Source organism: Peromyscus eremicus, chromosome 20 (genome assembly GCF_949786415.1).
Source record: "Peromyscus eremicus chromosome 20, PerEre_H2_v1, whole genome shotgun sequence".
Lineage (NCBI taxonomy): Eukaryota > Metazoa > Chordata > Mammalia > Rodentia > Cricetidae > Peromyscus > Peromyscus eremicus.
In genome coordinates, this window is record NC_081436.1 from 2,975,607 (window position 1) to 3,000,251 (window position 24,645).

Below are 24,645 nucleotides of genomic sequence, written 5' to 3' on the forward strand. Positions count from 1 at the left end.
GGATGGCTGGACGGTGGCATGCCCAGTGGTTAGCTGGATGGTGGCCTGCCCAGTGGATAGCTGGACGGTGGCGTGCCCAGGAGATGGCTGGACGGTGGCCTGCCCAGGAGATGGCTGGACGGTGGTATGCCCAGTGGTTAGCTGGACGGTGGCGTGCCCAGTGGTTAGCTGGAGGTGGTATGCCCAGTGGATAGCTGGACGGTGGCGTGCCCAGGGGATAGCTGGACGGTGGCATGCCCAGTGGTCCTTGCAGGGAACTGGACGGTGGCCTGCCCAGGAGATGGCTGGACGGTGGCATGCCCAGTGGTTAGCTCGAGGTGGCATGCCCAGTGGATAGCTGGACGGTGGCGTGCCCAGTGGCTAGCTGGACGTTGGCCTGCCCAGTGGTCCTCGCAGGTGGCGGTGGGGTGGTCCAGGCCGCCCAGGCCCTGCAGGCTGCAGGCAGGGTGTGAAGGCCCGCCCTCTGGGCCTGGCGCGAGGCATGCTGGGAGGCCGCACTTCCTCTCGGGGGCCTCTAGAAACCACAGGACCGGGCAGCGCCCCCGCAGCCGGCAGGATGGCAGAGGGCAAGGCGGGCGGAGCCGCGGGCCTCTTCGCCAAGCAAGTGCAGAAGAAGTTCAGCAGGGCCCAGGAGAAGGTAGGCAGCCCGGCCTCGGGGGCCCGGGCCCGGAGAAGGGTCCTGCGCCCAGACACCGAGGGGGAGTGGGTGTCCTTGAACACGGGCCGAGGTGGGAGCAGCAGCAGCCGAGGGGACAGCTGTTTCCCCGGAGCCCTCTGCAACCCTCAGCCTGGCCCAGAAGGGGCGACAGGAAGACACAAGTGGTGGTAGCCCCCGGGGTCGCAGATTGTGTCCCAGCCGTAAAGCAAGGAGGGCGTTTCCCAGGTGATGAATTCAGCGGAGGGTCCTGGCCCCCAAAGTAAGTGACAGCGGCCCCGGTGCAGTGAGTCGGCCCACTTAATTTGTTTCAGGGATTCACCGAGGACCAGGATAGTCTACACAGTGTTCCCCACACCCCTGAGTGTTGTTTAAACCGGTGTGAATGGAGCCAGTGGGCAGGAGGAGAGACGATTCGTGGCATCCTAGGCTGTATGTATACTGAGTTCAAGACCAGCCTGAGCTGCAAGAGACTCTATGTTGGGGTGAGGAGGTGCTGTGCCCAGTAGCCTGTCCTGCTTCTTAGGCCTTCCCTTTTCTGCCTTGGTGGTGACCCAGGACCTCCGTGTGCCCTTCCTGAAACCTATTCAACTGACCCCTGTAACTTGCCCATCCATTCAGATTATGGGGACAGCCAGGCGTGGTGGCACACGCCTTTAATCCCAGCACTCGGGAGGCAGAGCCAGGCGGATCTCTGTGAGTGTGAGGTCAGCCTGGTCTACAGAGTGAGTTCCAGGACAGCCAGGACTACATGGAGAGACCGTGTCTCAAACAAACGAGAGAGAGAGAGAGAGAGAGAGAGAGAGAGAGAGAGAGAGAGAGAGAGAGTGAGTGTGAGTGAGTGTGTGTGTGTTAGTTATGGGGGAGTTATGGGGACACCCTTCACAGTTTACTTGCTTGTTTGTTTTTTGAGAAAAGGGTCTTAAAATGTAGCCCAGGCTGGTCTTGAATGCAGGATGCTCATCCTGCAGCCTCAGTCTTCAAAGTTGTGTGTGTGTGTGTGTGTGTGTGTGTGTGTCATAGGTGTGAGCCACTGTTCTCGGCTCGCTTCAGTTGTTTATTTTTGGAGACAGAGTTTCTTGTACTCCCAAACTGACTATGCCTTTGAACTCCAGTCTCCCTGCCTCCCTCTAGCTTCTGAATAGTGGGATTACAGGCGTGTGCCATCACACCTTCTGCCTGCTGGGGGTTGAACCCAGAGTGTCTGCCAACTGAGTTCCATCTCAGCCCTTTCCCTACGCATTTTAAAGGTATTTTGATTTTACCATCCGGAGCATTTTCTTAGCCACCGCCTACCAACACCCTAGTAGAAAAGGTGGTTGTGGAGAGAGGCAGAAGCTAAAAGAAAGCGGTGCATGCTCTTTGAAGCAGTTACCGTCTGTGGTAAGATCTGTTACCGTCTGGAGGTGGCACATTGGCCACTGGAGAAGATTAAGGGTGGCCGGCTCTCCACAGGCCATTGCCAGGGGAAACTGGTGGGACATGGTTGTAGATGCAAGAGGGAGAGGAAGGGCTCTATATAGGTCTGTCTTTTGAGGTCATGTGAAGGACAAGAGGAGAATAAAGGTTTTGTGTGGCCAGCCTTTGTTACCTCACTTGCCGTGAACTTGGCCTCTCTGGAGGCTGTCTAACTAGACATCTAATAGATAGATCTGAGCACAGTGCTTGGGGGAAGGTCTAGTTATCAGTGGGGGACAGGGAGCGTGCCTAGAGAAAGCTGCACTGTGGTTGAAGAACTACAAAGAAAAAAAAAAAACACCCAAAAGACAAAACCCAATCAACGTGATATATTAAGGGCTGGCAAATAGGGCTTCGTGTGAGAGCACTTTCCTATTGAGCAGAATCCTGGGTACCACAAAAGAGAAAACGTTTTAAACCCACAGGCATCGCTTGTTTTTGCCTGATTTCCTCTGGCCTGTTGTCAACATGATACGTTTGGGTTTAGAGCTCTTTGTCTCCTTTAAGCCTAGATCCCAAAACCTTCCCTAAGGACTGCTCTGTTCTTGGCTCCAGGTCTCTCATCTGTAAAATGGGAGGTTGATATTCTCTATGAAACTCTATATGCTAAGACCAAGTTGGAAACAGGAGGTGACCCTGAACTTCAGAGTCAAGTATTCCCTAAGTAGACCCGGTCATTCAGGTAGCACACTGTTCTTCTGGACCCTGACGAGATAGGGAGAGAGGCGCAAACTCAAGTCTGCCCTGAGGAACTTGCTAGGTAGCCTGCATCTGAGACTGGGAGTTTGTGAGTTCAGGGCTGGCCTAGGCAGACACTGGACTTACAGGAGGAACGGCCTGCATGGGAGAGCTAGAGTCCTTGAGTATTGGAAAGTTACTGAGAGCAAGGTAAAGAGAGACTGTCCCAGTGAAGAAGACACTCTGGGTGACGGTGGCTCAGCCGCTCACTGGCTCTTGCTGCTCAGCCTGGTGGCCCAAGTTCAGTTCCTACCTCCTTCTCCCCTTGCCACATTCCTGATGAGCCTCTCTGCCATCTGTGCGGCCCCAGTCCCCGCAGACGCTTTCTGTGGAGGAGCTGATTGAGGAGGAAACACTTCTGCACAGGCTCATGCTCCTCTGAAGGAGGAAGAGACCTGCCTACTGTTAAACACAATGGAATGAAGCACCCTTCTGGTTCTTTTTTCCGGTTCCCACCGAATGCAGCATGAGGATGTATCCTCACATTCCATCAGCTGCTTCCCTGTCTGTGAGTTCTCTGTGGCGGACTGCTCGGTTCTCCCCTAAGCAAGGGCATTTTTAAAAACCACTCCTCTGTTGTTCTTTTCCCTGTTAACATTTATTCAGCTTATATCCCCAAGAGTTTAATGTGTCAAAGATTTGCAATAGATTCCTTTGTTCAGGAGGCTGAGCTGGACCCAGAGGGCATTATGAGGTCAATTAGAGGAGCTCCTGTCTGCCGGAAGCTTAGAGGCTAAGATGTGCACGTCTGTGGAAACTTAGAGGGCAGGGACTGGGGGGAAGGTTTTCTAGTCCTGGCTGAGTTTAAATGGGAACTGTGGGTGTCAGTAGTTCCTCCGATAGTGTGAGTACCTCCAGCTGAGGGAGGCTAGCATGGGCATGACCTGAACCTTCCAGCTGAGGGAGGCTAGCATGGGCATGACCTGAGCCTCAGCTGAGGGAGGCTAGCATGGGCATGACCTGAGCCTCAGCTGAGGGAGGCTAGCATGGGCATGACCTGAGCCTGCAGATCACTTTAGGCGGAATAGTGAGAAATGCAGCTGGAGCAGGAGAGTGTTGGGAGAAAAACCTGAAAGAACGCAGGAGGGCTCTTAGGGAGGGCCTCCAGTTAGTGTGTGTCTACAGACTTTCTTCATAACTACATTAGAGTCATGACACCTGAAACAAAGGTCTGGTAACACTACACTAACACTACACGTTATCATTTAGCCCTACTCACATTACCTCAATTGACAGCATTAACTAAACTGCATTAGGCGGGGGTTCCTGGTGAAGGTTCTTGCCATCAAAGAAATAGGCTGTGGATTTTTAAAGGTGTGTCCCTCCTGCCCTATAGAAAAGTTAGAAGAATGGGTCAGGTGACCCTGGAACATGTCCCACCCACATTCACCAAGTGTCACAATCTCCTCACATTCACTTACTAGCCCTTACTTCTGCTCTCCAAGTATCTGAAATCTAGCTTGTCAGCTGCCTGGCCAGGCTAACTAGAGTAGAATTCTCAGGGCAGGACTTTAGGGATTGGTATTGTGAGCTTTCATTAGGAATTGATCATGAAGTAGAATTTAGCCAGGTGTAGTGGTATACACCTGTAATCCCAGCTCTCAACAAGCTGAGACTGGAGGGTCACTGTAAGTTGAGGCTAGCCTAGGCTACAAAGTTAAGACTGTCTCAAACACTCTAACAGACACGCATACAAACGTATTCTTTCAGCAGACATCTGTTGCATATATACACATCTTGTTTTTTCAAGGGTCTAAGAACATCTCCACTGCGGTATGTGACCCAACACAGACACCTGTTGCTATAGCAACAAGTGACTTCAGGCCCAGAGAGATGATAAATATTTCCAGGTTATCTATCTCTTTCACCTTTGCATCTAAGAGTTAATGGTGGGTCTGTGGCCACACCCTGAACACACCCAGTCCCATCTGATCTGGTAAGCTAAGCTATCCATCCTGGTTAGAACTTGGATGGGACACCGCCTGGGAATTCCAGGTGCTGTCTGTGTAGTCCTGGCTGTCCTGGAACTTGCTCTGTAGACCAGGCTAGCCTCAAAATCAGATCCCCATCTGTCTCTGAGTCCCAAGTGCTGGGATTAAAGGTGTGAGCTGTAGTCTTTAAAAAAAAGTGATGGTGGGAAGATTCTCAGCCTCCGTGCCCCATGAAGCCTGCAGCCTGCGCCTTTAGCGGTGCTCTGTATTGACTCTAAATTTCGTTTTCTCGCTTTCCACCCCCACCTAAGAAACAGTAAGAGGACAAAGGAAGGGAGGCGCAGAGAAAAGGAAGTAAGGACTGTGCCACCACCACCAAGGTGGTTTTGCAACTTTCTGGGGAAGAACTGTGTTGGTTGTTGGCAGGGGGAGGGTGGAGCCAGGGAGGATGGGGCCGCACATCTAGGGAGGGTAAAGAGTGAGGTGGAGTTAGAGACCGACAAAGACAGACGTGGCTGAAGGAAAGGAAACACCTGCCGTGCATAGGCAGGGAAACAAAACTAGACCTAGCTAAGCCGGGCATGGTGGTGCTCGCCTTTAATCCCAGCTCTCTGGAGAGAGGCAGGCAGAGCTCTGTGAGTTCAGCTCTCTGAGTCTGAGTCCAGCTTCATCTACATAGTTCTGGGACTTCAGGGCTACATAGTAGGACCCTGTCTCAAAAAGACAAAAACAAAACAAAACAAAAAACTAGACACAGTTAGCAGACAGCTAGAGAAAGCAGCCTACATACATAGTCTCTTCTAATCCCTCAGTAGCTTCAAGACAAAAATATCTTTCACTGTGTATCCCTGGGCAGAACTATCTTATAGCCAGTCCATAGGAAGGCCATAGTATGAATTACTATGTGTCTGCAGAAGCCTTGATCTTTTTTTGCTTTTTCAAAACAGGGTTTCTCTGTGTAGTTTTGGTGCCTGGCCTGGATCTCACTCTGTAGCCCTGGCTGTCCTGGATCTCACTCTGTAGACCAGGCTGGCCTTGAACTCACAGAGATCCACCTGCCTCTGCCTCCCAAGTGCTGGGATTAAAGGTGTGCACCACCATCACCGGCAGAACCCTTGATCTTAATCACCACAGAGAGAGCATTAGATGTGAGCAACATTAATCAACTCTCCTCTCCCATAAGACTGCAGAGGCGGTCAGAGTGTCCACACCGAGCCTTCTGCACAGGCCTAAGCACACAGCTCTGTGATTCAAATCCCTTCAAAATGAGATCCCAGTCAACCTATCTAATTTCATTCCCTGCCACTCCCCATAACACACCCTGAACGAGCCACACCCTCCCAGAAGCTGTATGAAGTTGCACACACCCAGATTTCCTCACTTGTTAGTCAGGACCCCTCTTGTACCCTGTCTTTCTACTGTCTCAGTCTAGCAAAACCCCACATCCAGGCCCATACACCTGTTTCACCTCCTTCCCGCTAAAGTGACTGAATGGCCTTCTGCTGGGTTCTGAGCTATAGAAAAAGGCAGAGTAAGTATCCAAGGAGTGGAGATTTAGAAGGGAACAGAGACAGATGAATACAAAGAATTAAAAATAATGGAAAATCATGCAAGTATCAAAGTGTCAAGCACTTGGGAGTGAGTGATGGACTTGTTGACGGCATAAAGCAGGTAGAGATTAGTGTGAGAAAGATTTGAACTGGCGTTTATTGTTTCCTTATTTACATTTGTTTTACACTTGTACAGCAGACAAAGTAGATAAGTCATTAGGATGTTCAGGAAAGGGAATGAAGTCTGTAACAATTAATAGTGGGGCTTATTCAGGAATCTTCTTTTTTTTTATTGAAGAATTTTTTCTACTCATTCTACATATCAACCGCAGATCCCCCTCCTATCCCTCCCCCCACTCCCCCCCAGCTTTTCCCCCACCAACCTACCCTCCACCCCCTCCTCCAAAAGGGTAAGGGCTCCCATGGGGAGTCAGCAAACCCTGGTACATTCAGTTGAGGCAGGACCAAGCCCATCCCCCTGTACCAAGGCTGAGCAATGTGTCTAACCATAGTTAATGGACTCCAGAAGGCCAGCTCCTGTACCAGGGACAGATCCTGATCCCACTGCCAGGGGCCCCTCCAATAGACAAGCTACACAACTGCCTCCCATATGCAGAGGGCCTAGTCTGGTCCCGTGCAGGTTCCGAAGCTGTGGGTCTAAAGTTCGTGAGTTTATTTGGGAATCTTCAAACAAACAAACAAACAAAGAATAAACTGTTGCATAGTAAAGCCTGCGGAGAGGAATGCGGAGAGCTGAAGCTTACGAAGGGTCAGAGCACTAGGGACTGTCCCCTCGCTCGAGTTACCAGTGGTCCCTAATGGACACATCGTGGGTGTCTAGTAAAGGGGAGCAGATGAGGAAGAACTGTTAGAGGAAATGAAGCAGCAGCATCAAGACCTAGTGCAGCGGGCTGGAGAAGAAACAGTAAATGCCCGGTCTCGGGCTGTGCCAACAAAACCAGAAAGAATAGGGTGTTTTCCAGAGGCGGCATGGTGGAGACTGAGTGAGAGGAAAAGGCAGAACTTGATCCCACCTCGGGGGATCTGTTTGGTGTGTGCACGTGTGTGCCACATCACACATGTGGAGGTCACAGGACAACTTTTGGGAGTCAGTTCTCTCCTTCTACCATGTGTGTCCCGAGGATCCAGCTCAGATTATCCTCAGGCTTGCTGCAGGTCCTTTACCCACTGAGCACTGCCCCAGGCCCTCAGTCCTTTCTTACTTCTGGATAGGTGAGTGGCCCCTCTGAGAACAAAGGGTCTTTCCTGTTTCCCACGACTCCGAGACTGGAGTGAGGGTTGGCACTCTCCTTTCTTAGTTGATGAAAGATAGACATGGGTACCATTCATCTCCAGCTGGGCTTGAAGTGTATTGTATCAGAGTTTCTTAAGGTTGTCCACGGGGCCTTCATGAGAAGAGTCCCTTGCTCATCTCTCTAACCTCATCCATAGAGAGGAAACGGTGACAATGGCTGGAAGAGGGATTTTTAAAAGAATCTTCGTGGCTCATGTTTATCTTTAACAGCCAGGCATATTTTCTCAGTAATCTTGTTTCAGTGAAAAGTCCTCTTCTGTGCACTTTTAAAATCAGTTTAAGGGCCGGGCGGTGGTGGCGCACGCCTTTAAACCCAGCACTCGGGAGTCAGAGGCAGGCGGATTTCTGTGAGTTCGAGGCCAGCCTGGGCTACCAAGTGAGTCCCAGGAAAGGCGCAAAGCTACACAGAGAAACCCTGTCTTGAAAACCCCCCCCCAAAAAAAAAATCAGTTTAAGAACGGGATGTGGCAGCACAGGCCTTAATCCCAGCAGAGGCAGGAAGATCTCTGAGGTTAAGGCCAGCCTGGTCTACAGAGTGAGTTCCAGGACAGCCAGGGCTACACAGAGAAACCCTGTCTCAAAAAACAAACAAACAAACAAACAAATCACTTTTTGTCTGGAGGTGAGGTTCAGCCCAGCACCAGAGCAAACATTCAAAACACATTGCTGAAATAATGAGATTCCAGAAAGATATGACTTATTTATCAAAAGGGGGTGGGAGGGGGAGAGAGAGAGAGAAGAAGAAGAGAGGAGAGACTATACTGTAAAGGAGAATGAACAGGCAGACACCACACACACACACACACACACACACACACACACACACACATGACACCCCCCCCCCAGGTCTCCCACTTTGAGAAGAACCACAAACCAAACCTTGTTTTGTTAGCAGTGTGTCACATTCCTGACCCTGCTGAGCAGAGGGGAGACTGGACCTTTAATTACACCCAAGAGCAACAGAAAAGAGACTTGACCTTAACCATGCGGCCTTTCTGTCTTTTATTCCAGGTTCTGCAGAAATTGGGGAAAACCGTAGAAACCAAAGATGAGCGATTTGAACAAAATGCCAGCAACTTCTACCAACAGCAGGTACCCTGGAGGGTGGAGAAGGGAAGTATGGAGGGTGAGTCCCTGAAGACTCTAGAGGCAGGCATCTTATCGGCCTGCTGCTCTCCTTTTCTCTGAGAAGCAATGGGCCTTGCCTTTGCTGTTGCCCTATGTTGTGTGCAAGGGCCCACTCTTCTCGGCATTAGCCAGGCATGATGGCTCTCGGGCATGCCTCAGCACAGAGACTGCTGAGGTTCTTGATAATACACAAGTTATTCACTTAAACGACATCTCATGGCGGTGCACTTCCAACACTATTGAGTATCAGGTCAAATGTCACAGGCCAGGAACACAGGACTGCTGGGCCCACACCAGACTCCAGCAGTGGTTTGCAGCCCTGCCCCATTTATTTCCCTGTAAAACGTATATTCATGAGCACAGATCAGAAAGTATATGCAGAAAGGGAACAGGCATGGTCACTTATAATCTCAGCCCTGGGGAGGCCGAAGCAGGAAGGTCACAAGTTCAAGACCAGCCTGAGATACAAAAACAAGCATAAGCTGGAGAGATTCAACCATAGAACCCACAGGGTGGAGGCAGGGAACCGAGTCCCACAAGTTGTCCTTTGATCTCTGTGTTTCCTTGGCTCTCACCACACATACACACACACACACACACACACACACACACACACAAAAGAAAAAAGGAAATGATTTTTAAAACAATACTGATTCTGTAGGCTCTAGCCATTCTTGTTTCATATCCTACAGTTGTGATATCTGTGTGTATAAGACCTAAATATAATCTATTATGGTTAAGTGTAAAGTTTCTAAAAAGATTATTTTAGGGTTGTTTCTTCTTGGGGTTGGATTATACCAAAATCTTCTTAGTTACTTGACCCTGGTTGGCCGGGTGCTGGAAATGGAACCGGGTCCTCCGGAAGAGCAGCCAGTGTTGATCCCCCACATCTCTCCACCTTCCTCCCTGAAGCGTGTGTGGAGAGCAGGGCTTGTCCACGGTCGCCTGCGATTGATGTTTTGCTGGATGTTTTGTTGTTGTTACTGTTTTTGTTTAATTTTGTTTTTTGAGGCAAGGTCTCTCTTCATAGCCCTGGCTGTCCTGGAACTCACTCTGTAGACCAGGCTGGCCTCGAACTCACTGAGATCCACCTGCTTCTGCCTCCCAAGTGCTGGGATTAAAGGCGTGAGCCACCATGCCCGGCTTTTTGCTGGCTGTTGAATGTGTTCTGTTGCCTGTGTTTTCTGTGGATGTAGAGATGTGGAAGCTTGATTAGATTTAGGTTTTCATTTTTGTTTGGTAGCAATAATATTCATAGGTGTCCTTAAATTCTCCCATCAGGAGTCACATCATGTCTGCTTGTCTCCTCTCACGTATGATATGAATAGCTGTGAGTCATGACTGGTGAAGAATCAGCTCTTTATTTTCAGCATTTAAAATTCATTCTTTGACAGTTGCACACATGTGTGTATTGTGTTTTGATCATTTCACCCCCATATCAGCTGTCACCCTCAGATGCCCAGTTCTTTTAAGGCCTTGCCACTTGCCTGGGTTCCAGAGTGATCTCCATCGTTTTGTTTTGAGACTGTATCTCATGAAGCCCATTCTGGCCTAGAACTCACTATATAGTTGAGGATAGCCTTGAACTTCTGATCCTCTTGCTTCCACTTCCTGGCTTCTGGGATTGATTGTAGGTGTGCACCACCACAGTCGGTTAACATGGTGCTGGGGGCAAACCTGGGCTCTGCACACTAGGCAAGCCCTCTCTCGAGTACCCTCTCTAAGTATTGTTTCATTGCCTCCCTCTGGCCTCCCTTCACAGTACAGGAAGAGGTGTTTTTCCTCAGGAAGTACTGCTGTCTTTTCCTTTGTAGTACTGATAACACTCGCTAAGGTTTGGGGGTGCCATCTCCTGTTGTTCTGCTGAGTGACTGAGAGCCCCCAGCAAGGACCTTCCCTCCTCAGTCCCGAGTCTGCTGGGACCCAGGTCTGCATAGCCTGCCTGCTTTGGTGGAGCTTCTGCAGAGAGTGGCCCGTCGTCGGAGGGTGGGGGCTGTCTGTTTGACGGGGAAGCACTAACTCAGGCTCTTTATGGCGAAGTTTCGGAGGGCAGCCGTGATGAGGATCTATCTCCAGCAGATCTGGAGATAGAAGTGGCTTTACCCTCATTTACAGACAGGGAACTGAAGCCAGAGAAGTGGAGTAACCTGCCAGTTGAGAACAGAGCCAACACACCAGACACCCAGCCGAGTGAGAACACAGGGCTGGGTTAATTAGCCTAGACATTCAAGGGAGGATGGCCGGGTCTGAGAAATGAAATGGTGCGCAGCACTGGTTCCCCCGTCCTGAAGCCCGCCTCTGACACCACCACCTCCCAGTGTTCACTCCCGTACTTGATCTCTTCAGAAGAAAGAACAGGGTGTAAAGAAAGAATGGTATGTGGGACTGGAGAGATGGCTCGTTAGTTACGAGTGATACCTGATCTGAAATGTTGAGCTATCTCCAACCCTCTTATTAATTTTTATAACTTCAAAAACTCTTTCAAAGCCTTTAAAATCTTGAGTGCTGAGCGGGCAGGATGGCTCTGTGTGTGAAAGCACTTGCTGCCAAGCTTGATGACGTAAGTTTAGTCTCCAGAACCCACACAGCAAAGAGAAGCACCTTCTACCCTTGCCCTCCGACCTCCAGATGCACTGGTTATTAGATAGAATTTTCCTGTTTCCCCTTATCTTTTCATTTAAAAGTTCACATACATATACATACAGGCAAGCAAGACATTAATACACATACAAGCTGTTGTAATGATTTCCTGTGTGGATACAGAAGGGCAGCCTTATTTAGAGCTATTTAACATGAAGAAACACTTCTGGGGTAGGAGCTCCTAGTTTCTGTTTTCTGGACGGACTTAAGCAGAGAATAGGGCTGGAGAGATAGCTCAGTGCTGACGAATGGGTACCACTCTTCTAGAAGACCTGGGGTTCAGTTCCCAGCACCCACATCTGACGGCTTACACATCCTGTAACTCCAGCTCCGGGGAGACCTGACTCCTCGGGCCTCTTTGATACCTGCACACTCATAGACAGACAGACAGACTATCAAAAAGACTAAAAATGAATCATTTAAAAAGAAGAGCCGGGCGGTGGTGGCGCACGCCTTTAATCCCAGCACTCGGGAGGCAGAGCCAGGTGGATCTCTGTGAGTTCGAGGCCAGCCTGGTCTCCAAAGCGAGTTCCAGGAAAGGCGCAAAGCTACACAGAGAAACCCTGTCTCGAAAAACCAAAAAAAAAAAAAAAAGAAGAGGAGGATGAGGAGGAGAACATCTACTATTTAGGAAGCTGAGGCAGGAACATTGTTGCAAGTTCAAGGCAGCCTGGACTAAGAAGAAAGATTTTTGTCATTAAACAGCAACAAAGCAGAGGCTGGGAAGAGGTGTCAGAATTGCAGCTGATTTGTCAGGTTGAGATCTAATTCCACCTTCCTTCTCTGGCTCCCCTTCTTTTTAAGAAAAAGAGGGTAAAAAAAAAAAATTCCAGCATTCGGGAGGCAGAGCCAGATGGATCTCTGTGAGTTCGAGGCCAGCCTGGGCTACAGAGTGAGTTCCAGAACAGGCACCAAAACTACACAGAGAAACCCTATCTCGAGAAAAAAGAAAAAAAAAGGGGGGGGGGATAGAGAGAAGGAGAATTCAGACACCAGAGCAAAGGGGTGGACGTAAGTGGCAGAGGGCTTGAGTGAGCAGGAGAGGAAGAGGTCAGCTACGGCCTGGGGGAGAGGCGGAGGGAGGCAAGGGAAGGAAGAGCGCCTGGGCGGCAGGAAGTGTCTGTGTGAAGGTTCAGAGAAGAAAGGGGCCTGTTGTACAGATGGCGGCGGCGGCGAGGATCACCAGCAGCCACAGGCAGGACACTCCTTCCAGGCCTTGGGCATAGGCTCTTGTGCCTTGGAAGAGAGAAAAGGCAGAATGCAGAAGATAAGCCACGGGGGCTTCCTCTGTCCAGCTCGTGGTGACCCCAAAGGGACGACCTGCAGCTTGCTGGCAGAGTGATGGACGGCAGCTGTGGTCACTGGGAATCCCTGAAGAAATTCCAGGCGTGAGCTCTGGCTTTACCGTACTTTCCATGGTCTTCCAAATAGATCTGGTTAGTTACCAACTGCTTTTTGCTTCCAGGCAGAAGGCCACAAGCTGTACAAGGATCTGAAGAACTTCCTTAGTGCGGTCAAAGGTGAGTGTCCAGCCGGAGGATGCAGGAGCTGGGCAGGCTGAGGTGGGCAGAACAGCCTGACCCAGGGTTCTCAGTGCTCAGCTGCTCTTGACCCCTGAGACTCCCTGGGCCTCAGAGTGACTTCCTATCCCAGCCCCACCCAGCTTCTCTTACTGAGAATCCTCATTCTGACTTGTCACCATGTGATTACATCATCTGCTTTTGGGACACCTGGTGGTAGGACTGACTGAATTCTCTCCTTTCAGTGATGCATGAGAGTTCAAAGAGAGTGTCAGAGACCCTGCAGGAGGTCTACAGCAGTGACTGGGATGGGCATGAGGAGCTGAAGGCCATCGTGGGGGTAAGGGCACTTGGGCATGACACTCCTCCCCTGGGGCGCGCTCCCGTCTCCCCTCAGCTGAGCATCTGTGTCCTGGAAAAGAGGGGACGGCTGGTTCTCTTTCTGTTGCTCAGCACCCACCTCTGAGCAGTAGATTGCCGCTGGTTCTCCCTCCTTCCCTCCCGTAAGGTCACAGAAATGTCCCCTCCGTGAAGATGGGCTATTTATAAAAAACAACTGCGTGCAGTTAACTGCTCACTCGCTTGGTGTCCTCTAAGCTTGGGGCCAGGGCCTGCTCTTCACCCTCTGGATGCAGTTCCTTAGGCGGAACCCATCTCTCTTCTGGAGAATCTGACATGATATTCTAAACGTGCTGCAGGAGAGCTCTCTGCAGAGGGAATTTGGGTGTTTCTCTGGTGGGTGGTGGTCGTGAAGCAGGCGCTCACCACCCTCTGCCTGGATCCCACAGAACAATGACCTGCTTTGGGAAGACTATGAAGAGAAACTGGCTGACCAGGCTTTGAGGACCATGGAAAACTATGTGGCTCAGTTCAGCGACATTAAGGTAACTCAGTCTGCTGAGTGGGACGGGGTTGGAGACAGTCCACACTAGTTAGAAAACACATCAGGTTTACTTTCTTAGACATGGAGCTGGGAGAGGGTTAGACAAGAGATCAGGCTGACAGAGGTACTATGAGGTTGTGTTTACAATTAGATTTCAGTAAATTATACTTTGGACTCAATTGATGAGTGAACCCGATCCAACTAGGTCAAGGCATCCGTCTCTTTTTTTACCTTAAGATTTATTTTTCTTATATTCAATTATGTGCCTGCCTGAGTGCTCGAGTGGGGTGTGTGTACATGGGTACAGTGTCCCAGGAGATCAAAGGTATCAGATCCCTGGAGCTGGAGGTACAGGCGGCTGAGACCCACCTGACATGGGTGCTGGAACTGAACCTGGGTCCTCTGGAAGAGCAGAATGTCCTCCTAACTCCTGAACCATCTCTCCTGCCCCAAAGCATCCATTTCTTTTATTTTCTTTAAACAGGATCTTGCTATGTAGTCCAGGCTAGCCTGAAACTTGACATCCTCCTGCCTCAGCCTTCTGAGTTCTGAGATTACAGATGTATATCACCATGCCTGGCTAGGGCATCCCTTTTAGATATGAGAAACAGTTAATGGAGCTAAAGATGTCCATTGTATGGAAGAAACTTAGAGGCATCTTAATATTATCTTCAAATGCTTTAAATTCTGACAGGTGAAAAGAACCCAGTCCATCCCAAAGTGTTCTAGAAAGCAGAATTAGAATTTAGCACACGCCTTTAATCCCAGCACTTGGAGGCAGAGGCAGGCGGATCTTTGAGTTCGAAGCCAGCCTGGGCTACAGAGTGAGTTCCAGGACAGACTCCAAAGCTACACAGAGAAACTCTGTCTCAAAAAACAAACAACAACAAAACCAAAACAAACAAACAGACAACAACAACAAAAACAAAACAAATTTTTAAAATATTTTTGCTGTTTTGACTTGTGTACAACATCCAGAAGAAGGCATCGGGTCCTCGGTGCTGCAGCTGTAGGTGCTTGGAAGCCACGTGACATGGGTGCTGGAGCCAGACTCTGTCCTCCGTGAGACCGGTGTTTGCTCTTCTGAGCCGTCTCTTCAGCTGCTCTAAAACATTTATTACGTTTATTCATTTATTTGCTATGCGTGTGTGTGTACGCATGTGTGTGTATGTTTACCACAGGGTGTATGTGTGTGGGGGGGGTGGGGGGATGTGGGTGGGTGTGTGTGGGTGTGGGGTGTGTGTGTGGGTGTGTGGGTGTGGGTGTGGGTGTGGGTGTGGGTGCCACAGCACAACTGTGTAGGTCAGAGGACAGCTTTTGGGCGTCAGTTGTCTCACCTCCCACACTGTCTCAGCCATGTGACTCAGGCCGTCAGGGTTGGAGGCCAGCACCCATCTCTCTGGCCTCAGAAGTGGGATTTTTTTATTTATTCAACTGAGTTTATTAATCATCTACTCTGTTGGCACTGTGCTGCTTTTAGATTAAGAGGAAGCTAACGTCGGCTTCCAGATTCATGTTAATGATTAAGCTTAAGCTTTTCAGAAAATAAGATGAGATAGTTTGTGTCCAAGCAGAAGGTGAATTAATTACATCACTGTTTTTTTCTTTTTGTTGGTTTTGTTTTGTTTTTTTGAGACAGGGTCTTACTATGTAGCTGTCTTAGGGTCACTATCACTATGATGAAACATCATGACTAAAAGCAACTTGGGGAGGAAAGGGTTTATTTGGCTCACACTTCCACATCACTGTTTATCATTGAAGGAAGTCAGGACAGGTACTCAAGCAGGGTGGGAACCTGGAGGCAGGAGCTGATGCAGAGGCCATGGAGGGGTGCTGCTTACTGGCTTGCTCTTCATGGCTTGCTCGGCCTGCTTTCTTATAGAACCCAGGACCACCAACCCAGGGATGGCCCCACTCACAATGGGCTGGGCCCTCCCCCATTGATCACTAATTGAGAAAATGCCTTACAGCTGGATCTATGGAGACATTTTCTCAGCTGAGGTTCCTCATTTCAGATAACTCTAGCTTGTGTCAAGTTGACCTAAAAGTAGCCAGCAGAGTAGCCCAGGCTGGCCTTGAACTCACAGATATCTACTTGCTTCTGCCTCCTAATTGCTGGAAATTAAACTCATCCATAACCACACCTAGCCTTCTCCTTCTTTTTTAAAGATTCATTTATTTATTTTATTTATTTATTTGTTTGTTTGTTTGTGTGTGTGTGTGTGTGTGTCTCAGTATGTACACCAATGAGCATAGGTGCCTGAACACTAGAAAAGGGTGCCAGACATCCTGGAACTGGAGTTAGGGTGGTTGTGAGCCTCCTAATGTGGGTGCTGGGAACTGAACCCAGCCGAGTCATCTCTCCAGACCTTTGAGTTACTTTTCATCTTGGAAATCGCAGAGACACTTCATGCAAGCCCAACTGAAACAGGAGTGAGGAGACTGTAAATCATGAAGATCTCTTCAAATTCTGACAGATGAGCTGGGCAGGGTGGGGTTTGCTCCTCAGCACAGACTACATAAACTCTCACTGCCTAGAACACTATGATTTCCTTGTGCTTGGGTCTCTTAGAGCATTCTATGCTCAGCATCTGGTCTCTAAAGGAATGTTTGTGTAGGGCTGATGAGGCTACCGAGGTTCAAAAAGAGATGCCCCCCACCCTAAGCCACAAGACAAGTAAGTGGCACATATCGGACTAAAACCCAGAATCCCGACTTTCAGTTTAGTGGGATTCTCAAGGTTGTTTCTCCTGGAAGATGAACCAATTTATGACAGGCTTGTAGGAAATTTTAAATCTTAATATAGGTTTCTCTGTCTGAGAATCCCTGATAGTTTTCCTGAGATCATGGGGGAAACTGTCACACAACTCAGTGGTGAAGTTCAAGAATCTTGTTTCTCTGCTTGGTACTCGATTACACATCCTGGCCACTGGAAAGTGAATCACGTCTGTACCCTTTCTCATCACCCTGGACTAGGAGAAAATTGCCAAGCGGGGCCGGAAACTGGTAGACTATGATAGTGCCCGACACCACCTGGAGGCCGTGCAGAATGCTAAGAAGAAAGATGAGGCTAAGACTTCCAAGGTAAAAACAAACAAAAAACCTGCCCCTCCCCCGAGTGGTAGCAGGCCAAGATGAGTGCAGGAATGATGGATCCCTGTGTCCTGAAGGAAATCTACTTTCTTTTGCCCTGTTACTGTAAGGGCAGTCGGAGTCCTGCGGCTGAGGGGGACTCGAGTCTGGGCAGGGAGAGGAGAGGCAGTGAGGGTGATGGAGGCAGGGAGGGTGATGGAGGCAGGGAGGGTGATGGAGGCAGGGAGGGTGATGGAGGCAGGGAGGGTGATGGAGGGAGGCAGCCTCTGGCCCCTTTTTTATCCCCCAGGCAGAAGAGGAGTTTGGCAAAGCCCAGGCTGTGTTTGAAGATCTGAATCAGGACCTGCTGGAGGAACTGCCTGTTCTGTATAATAGGTAAAGACTGATGTTCAAGATGGCCAGCTGCTAAGGCCAGTGGAGCACAAAGTCACCTGCAGCCCTGTTCAAGGGTGGGATGTGGGTGTAGCCTCAGCCCTGCCACTAATTTGCTGTGTGATTAGGCAAGCATCCTTATCTCTCTAGACTTGTGACACAGATAACCATCCTTGCCCCACCAGCTTTTCTGAGTTTGAGGACAAGGTATTTGTTGGGTAGGAGAGATCTTGTCTAGCAAAGTGCTTTGTCATCCACATGGCAAGGACATGCCTTCATTGCACAAATGTGTCTGTTTTAACCACCATGGTTCACAGGCATCCAGATTCACATAGACCATGGGATGGTGACCCACACTAACAAACGTGCCAGCACGTCGTGGAGGACAAAAGTGTTTTTGATTCAAAGCTTCCATAGTGGAAGAGAAACAGGGACTGAAACGTCACTGTATCTTACTCTCACTGCACCAAGTTCGCTTTCGTAAGATTGCAGCGGGAGAACTGTATTGCTTAGTTTGTATATAGCCTTTCGTAAGTCGGTCTAGCTGTGAAGCCCGGGGCCGGCCTTAGCCTTTCAGTCCGCCCGTCTGGACTGTCCAAGTGCCAGGATCACAGGCACGGCCACCATGCTCAGAGGCTGTGACACAGTCTTCATTGACTGCCTGTGGGACTCTGATTTTTTGTTTGTTTGTTTTCAAGACAAGGTTTGTCTGTGTGGCCCTGGCTGTCCTGGAACTCACTTTATTAGACCAGGCTGGCCTTCAAACTCACAGAGTTCCGCCTCCCTCTGCCTCCTGGGTGCTGGGATTAAAGGCGTGCACCACCACTGCCTGGACTCCAAATTTAAACAGAGTAGAAACACTAGTTTCTTTCTAAGTGTTATGGGGAGCCCACTAGAGAGGACCACTCAGACAGTTTAGCCAGTTGAAAACCTTTATTCCAGCTGGCTGGGACCACACCCAGGTGTTTGGGGACCTGGGGGTAGCCCTGAGTGTCTAGAATATGGGATTTTTGAAGGCAGAAACCATGTCTGGTATCTTGCTCAGCAGGTGTCGGGGGAGGGTGTTCGCAGAAGCAAGCAGTTAATAGAAGAGGTTAGCTGGAGGGGGTTTCCACACAAAGAGCTAAGGTAAGTTAGCTAGGACAACCTGCCCTCCGGTCCCAGACTAGAGCTGGGAAATTTTCCATGGGATTCTCCATCTGGAGGTCAGACTCTAGTAAGTCTGAAATGGCCTCAGCAAGAACAAGACGGAGGGAGCTCTGCATGGTGTCGTCCTGTCACAGATACAAACGTTCCAGATTCATAGATGGGGGGTTCTGTGGAGGAACACACATAAAATTCATGTATTGCTGGAAGAAAAGAATGGCTCCTATTATAATGGTTATAATTATGCAGCCTTACATTTTTACAGCTCTTTTACAAATTCTACAAAGCTCCGGGCGGTGGTGGCACACACTTTCAATCCCAACACTGGAGAGGCAGAGGCAGGTAGATCTTTGTGAGTTGAAGGCTACACAGAGAAACCCTGTCTCAAAAAAACAAATCAAACAAAATTCTACACAGCAGTTTCTATATTAACACCCCAGAAGCCCAAAACAGATAACTTTAAAAAAAAAAAAAAAAAAAACAGGGTCTCTCTCTGTAGCCCTGGCTGTCCTGGAACTTACTCTGTAGACCAGGCTGGCCTCGAACTCAGATCCACCTGCCTCTACCTCTCAAGGGCTGGCATGTGCCACCACACCCAGCCAGATTACTTCTGTGTCAGCCTGGGCTAATATTGTCTCCCCTTACCTTTCTACACTCCTGGCCCAGCTGCCGTGAGTCAGATTCCAGACCATCTGCATCCAGGATGTCTTTCTCTGGAGCCCTGTTGGTGGCGAGCTGGGCCCCCCACCGCCCTTAACCATGCTTGTTTGTCTCCCTGTAGTCGGATCAGCTGTTATGTGACCGTCTTCCAAAACATTTCCAACTTGAGAGATGTGTTCTACAGAGAGATGAGCAAGGTGAGAAACCCTGGCCTCAATGGGATTCTCCTCAGTGGGATTCTCTAGTAAACCCACAGTGGGCCTCGTTTACACAATATCTTTAGATATTCATGTTGGGGGCACAGAGTTTGGCTTTTATTGCCTGATAAAATGATTGTGTTGAATGCTATTAGAGTGCACATCTGTGCACACTATCAGAGCGTCTTCTCCATCTCCCTTAACTGACGGAACCCAAGCTCCAGCATGGACACGAGGTTAGGCCTGTGCTGGGGAGCTGACGGGAGAGCAAATTGGTGAAGCCCCTAGCTGTTGCTAGCGAGTCGGGAGAGCGGTGTTGAAGCATGAGTCATGTTTTCGGGTGGACGCTCTAGAAGGGGACCAGTGTCCGTGAGAGGCAGCCATAGGACATGGATTCTATACCGTTTCCATGTTATAGTCACAGACAGCCACAGGTTCCCTCCACCGTTTACTGCTAACTGAGAATTTGCTTAGTGAATGTTAACATGAGCTTTCATTCCCTGAATCCCCTGAGACAAGCGCAAGTCAGACCCCATCTTGAGAAAGCTGCCTTTGCTGCCCTCAGGGCACAGTGGACCAAGGAGGAAGGGAGTAGCATGGGCCAGATGGGTAGTGCTGGAGGATGAAGGCCGCTGGACAAGGACCGGGAGGTTTTGATTGGGAACGCTGACTGGGGAGGGAATGACATGGGCTCCCATGTGTCTGGCATCTCTGCTTTCTTCCCGGCTCTAGCTGAACCACAGTCTCTACGACGTGATGAGCAAGCTGGAGAAGCAGCATTCCAGCAAAGTCTTTGTGGTGAAGGGACTGCCAAGGTGAGCGATGGGACTCTGCCCAGGCTCAGCAGCCGTCCCCACCCACACGCCAGGCCTGCCTCTTGACTCCTGGCCATTGCTGTTTACTCTGTGCCCCATGGAAGTTATTTGTCTTCTCATCAAGTATTTCAGATATAACAAAGAGGAAGAATAATAACTATCACATACCCACCACCAAACGTAGGTGACCAGCTGCTGTAACCAGGCACAGCGGCACACTCCTGGCTCTTGGGAACCTAGGCCAAGACAGTCATAGATTTGAGACCATCCTGGCCACATAGTGATGCAGAGAGTTTCAGGCTGGCCTGTGCTACAGAGTGAGACCTTGTCATGGGGAAGGGGGTGGACAGAGAAGGACTACTATAAACATAGCTGAAGCCCCCACTGTCCCTTCCACTCTGCCCCACCTCCGCCGAAGGTGGCCATGTCCTAAATCCAGGCCTTGCTGTGTCTATGCATGTCTTACTTTTATTTCATATATATATTCACATGTAAGAAAGATATTTACACATTTTTAAATGTGTGTGAGAGAAAACACCACAGAGGTACCTGGAGAGGTCAGAGGACACTTGTGGAAGTTAGTTCCCTCTTTCTCCCCTGTGAGGCCGGGATCAGACTCAGGTCATCAGGCTGGACAGCAAGAGCTTCAGAGCCCCCTGCCAGCCTCGTTTAAACTTTCCATAAACGGACTTATTCCATCTGTATTTTCTGCAGAGGTTTGAGGCGGGGTCTCACTGGTTGTTCAGGGTGGTCTTTCCTCCTCACTGGGTATCTCAGGTCCTACTGCTCTGCAGTTTGTCTTGTGTCCTCCATGTTCCTTGAGAGACGGATCCTGTTACTTCCCGTCACTGGCTTTGCTTTCCCAGCTGGTGGTACCGCTGTGCGTGTGTTCATGACTTACCATGTACCACTATGCGTGTTCATGACTTACCATGTGCCACTGTGCGTGTGTTCATGACTTACCATGTGCCGCTGTGTGCGTGTTCATGACTTATCATGTGCCACTGTGCACGTGTTCATGACTTACCATGTGCCGCTGTGCACATGTTCATGACTTACCATGTACCACTGTGTGTGTTCATGACTTACCATGTACCACTGTGCGTGTGTTCATGACTTACCATGTGCCGCTGTGCGTGTGTTCATGACTTACCATGTGCCGCTGTGTGTGTGTTCATGACTTACCATGTGCCGCTGTGTGTGTGTTCATGACTTACCATGTGCTGCTGTGCACATGTTCATGACTTACCATGTACCACTGTGCACATGTTCATGACTTACCATGTGCCGCTGTGCATGTTCATGACTTACCATGTGCCGCTGTGCGCGTGTTCATGACTTACCATGTGCCGCTGTGCGCGTGTTCATGACTTACCATGTGCCGCTGTGCGCGTGTTCATGACTTACCATGTGCCGCTGTGCGCGTGTTCATGACTTACCATGTGCCGCTGTGCGCGTGTTCATGACTTATCATGTGCCGCTGTGCGTGTTCATGACTTACCATGTGCCGCTGTGTGTGTGTTCATGACTTACCATGTGCCGCTGTGTGCGTGTTCATGACTTACCATGTGCCGCTGTGTGTGTGTTCATGACTTACCATGTGCCGCTATGTGTGTGTTCATGACTTACCATGTGCCGCTGTGTGTGTGTTCATGACTTACCATGTGCTGCTGTCAGAGGGCTTCATTAGCTTCAGTAGATGTTGCCAAGTTGCCCTTCAAAGGGATCGCGCCCACTTTTTGGATCCCCTGGAGCTTGAGTTACAGGCGGTTGTGAGCTCCTTGGCATGAGTGCTGGCAACCAAACTCAGATCCTCGGTAAGAGCCGCAGGTGCTCTCAGCCACTGGCTGTCTCTCTTCCTCATGCTCCTTCATCCTTCCAGGCCATGGCTGTGAGATGGAATTCTTTGCAGATCCAGATTGCTAGCTCTCCTGAGTGGCCTTTAGGGCTGCTGGAGAGCTCGGGGTTCCTGTTCTGTGACACCCCGTTGTTTCTTTTCCTGCTTTTCAACAGTTTAACCTTCTCTGAAAAAGCAATCTCCCTAGGGTTTTTGTTGCTAGGGTCTGGATTCTAATCCTGTAACCACACATTGTAAATATCTTTCCCTTGACTTCTTCCGTCACTTCTGTGTGTTCTGTCTTTTTCCTTCTGGGTTCTTCATCATGGATAGTGGCCCTCGAATACGATGCTTGCTCTCACTCAAGTCTTGAAGGTGCGTTCAGCTCCTTCTGTGATGAGGTTTGATATGGGTGTTAGGGATCTCACGGCAAAGGAGACCTGGCCTTCCCTAGTTTACAAGATGGTGCTGGCCCAGGAAGCCTGTCTCCATAGGCGGTGCTGACTGGGTACTGAGCCAGTGGGAATCGGCGAAGAGGAGTGATGGCCTGTGTGCAGATCCTGGCAAAGGCTTCAGGGTGGCAGCGAGGCCAGCCTTGTGACCAGAGGAAGAACGAGGCTCATATTTAGGGAGGATTATAGACTTCAAAAACAGTTGCTAATGGGTCAGTGTAGACACCTTTGTAGACATATTTTCTTTTGTTACAAAAACAATTTTTCTTTTCTCCAGCACTGAAAGTCAGAGTTCCCTGTCTATTCTCCCCAAATTTATTGTCAACTCCATTGCTGTCCCAGGATGCTGAAGAGATAGCAACTCTCCTTGTTTTCAGCCTTCTAAACTGACTGTTGGGAAAAGCCTTGGATCACACAAAGCCTCCCCATCAGGATTTGAACCAGAGTCTCTCCTCCTCCTGCCCTCACACCCTGGACACAGCAGGGTCGGAGCAGGTCAAACTGCGTGTTTTCCGGGTCTCCTGATCCAGTCTCTTTTTCTTTCCATACTTGTATAAAACTGAGATTGTGGGGCAGATGGAACTTTGTGGTACTTTTTACTTCATTTTTAGTGTGCGTAACTGACAGCGATGCCCACTTTTTCTCCACCTTACACCGCTCTCTTCTGCGTGGGTGATAATTATTGTGGTCATTTAGGCGACAGCCGTCCTGTGACCCTTCTGAACCTGAATATCCTTCCTTCCACAGCAGCAGCAGACGCTCCTTAGTCATCTCTCCCCCAGTTCGAACCTCTACAGCCTCCAGCCCTGTGACCTCGCCTACCAGCCCCTCAGCTCTCTCTGTGACCAGTGAGAGTGAGTCTGTCTCAGCAACAGGAGAAGTGCTGACCTCTGACCCCGCAGATGGAGAGGATAGCTGTGAGAGCAAGGAGTCCTTAAAAGATGAGGAAGTGGAGGAAGGCCAGTCTGAAGCAAGTTCTGCAGAGGAGGAAGAGCCTCTACCAGCCTGCAATGGCCCCACCCAGGCCCCACCCTCTCCTGCATCCCCAGAGGAAGCTGCCCCGAGTTCCCCAGCTCCCTCCCTGGGCAGAGGTCAGACCCCTACGGAGCAGACCTCCCCCCCAGAAGTAGTCCTCCGCACCCGCACCTCCAGTGAAGGAGCTGAGCAGACCAAAAAAGGAGCCTCTATCCAGAGGACGTCGGCACCCCCTAGTCGGCCTCCACCACCCAAAGCCCCTCCGAGCCCCAGGCCTGCCTCGGGCAGTGGGCCCTGCAGCCCTCCAGCCTCTGGAGAGGGTTCACCCCTCAGCCCCAGGGCCCCCTTAGAAGCCTCTTCCAATCCAGAAGCACCCGAGAAGCCACTGAGAAGCCCTGAGGCCGTAGAAGAGGAAAGCACCAGCTGTCCAGGCCCCGAAGAGCCATGTGCCTCCTCCCCTGCGAGCACAGTCCAGGCAAGTGGGGCTCCCGCTGGGCCTTTTTCTGTTTTAGTTGGTTTGGCTTTTTAAGCTTTCGTTTCATTTTTTGGAGACAGGGTCTCTCCATGTAGCTCTGGTGTCCTAGAGCTGGGTGTGTAGACCAGGCTGGCCTCGAACTCACAGGGATCTGCCTGCCTCTCCTCCTGAGTGCTGGGATTGAAGACGCACCACCGAGCCCAGCTTTAATAAAGATATTTTAATATTGGCTTAAGCATGAGGTGTAAGAAAGAGGGACACTCAGTTAAGAACGCTGGAGAACACAGGTGTGGGCCTCTTCGAGAGAGTTGCTTTTTGTTTGTTTTATGTTTTGTCTTTTTTATAATTTTTTATTTACTTTTATTTAGTGTGCACTGGTGGTGTGCCTGCATGCATGTCTGTGTGAGGGTGTCAGATCTTGGAGTTACAGACACTTGTGAGCTGCTCAGTGGTTGCTGGGAATTGAACCCAGGTCCTCTGGAGGAGCAATCAGTGCTATTAACCGCTGAGCCATCTCTCCAGCCCTGTGTGTTTTGGTTTTTTAGACAGAAACTCACTACATAGCCCTGGCTGGCCTACAGCTCTGGAGCTCACTGTGTAGAACAGGCAGGCTTTGAATGCCCAGTGCTCCTGCCTCTGCTTCCTGAGCACTGCCATACAGGCGTGCACCACCAGGCCTGGCTTCTGTTGGGTCTTTGTTCCTTTGCTACAGTCAGACTGCTCCAGAGCCAAGGAAAGTCATTATTTCATGGTCTCCACATTCTAGATGGGCTGGGGACACAGGTTAGTCTGTAGGACATGTAAG

At 50.0% G+C, this 24,645-nt stretch overlaps 1 protein-coding gene across 1 annotated transcript; it reads left to right on the forward strand.

The window, feature by feature from the left end:
- Positions 1-498: 498 nt before the first annotated feature.
- On the forward strand, positions 499-23,894 carry Bin2 (bridging integrator 2). Its single transcript, XM_059247978.1, has 10 exons — positions 499-637; positions 8,659-8,739; positions 12,881-12,935; positions 13,181-13,275; positions 13,724-13,819; positions 16,795-16,902; positions 17,201-17,286; positions 19,211-19,286; positions 20,019-20,101; positions 23,138-23,894. Exons 1-10 carry the CDS (start codon positions 557-559, stop codon positions 23,892-23,894), a joined length of 1,518 nt encoding a protein of 505 aa, XP_059103961.1. The 5' UTR covers positions 499-556.
- The last annotated feature ends 751 nt before the right edge of the window (positions 23,895-24,645 follow it).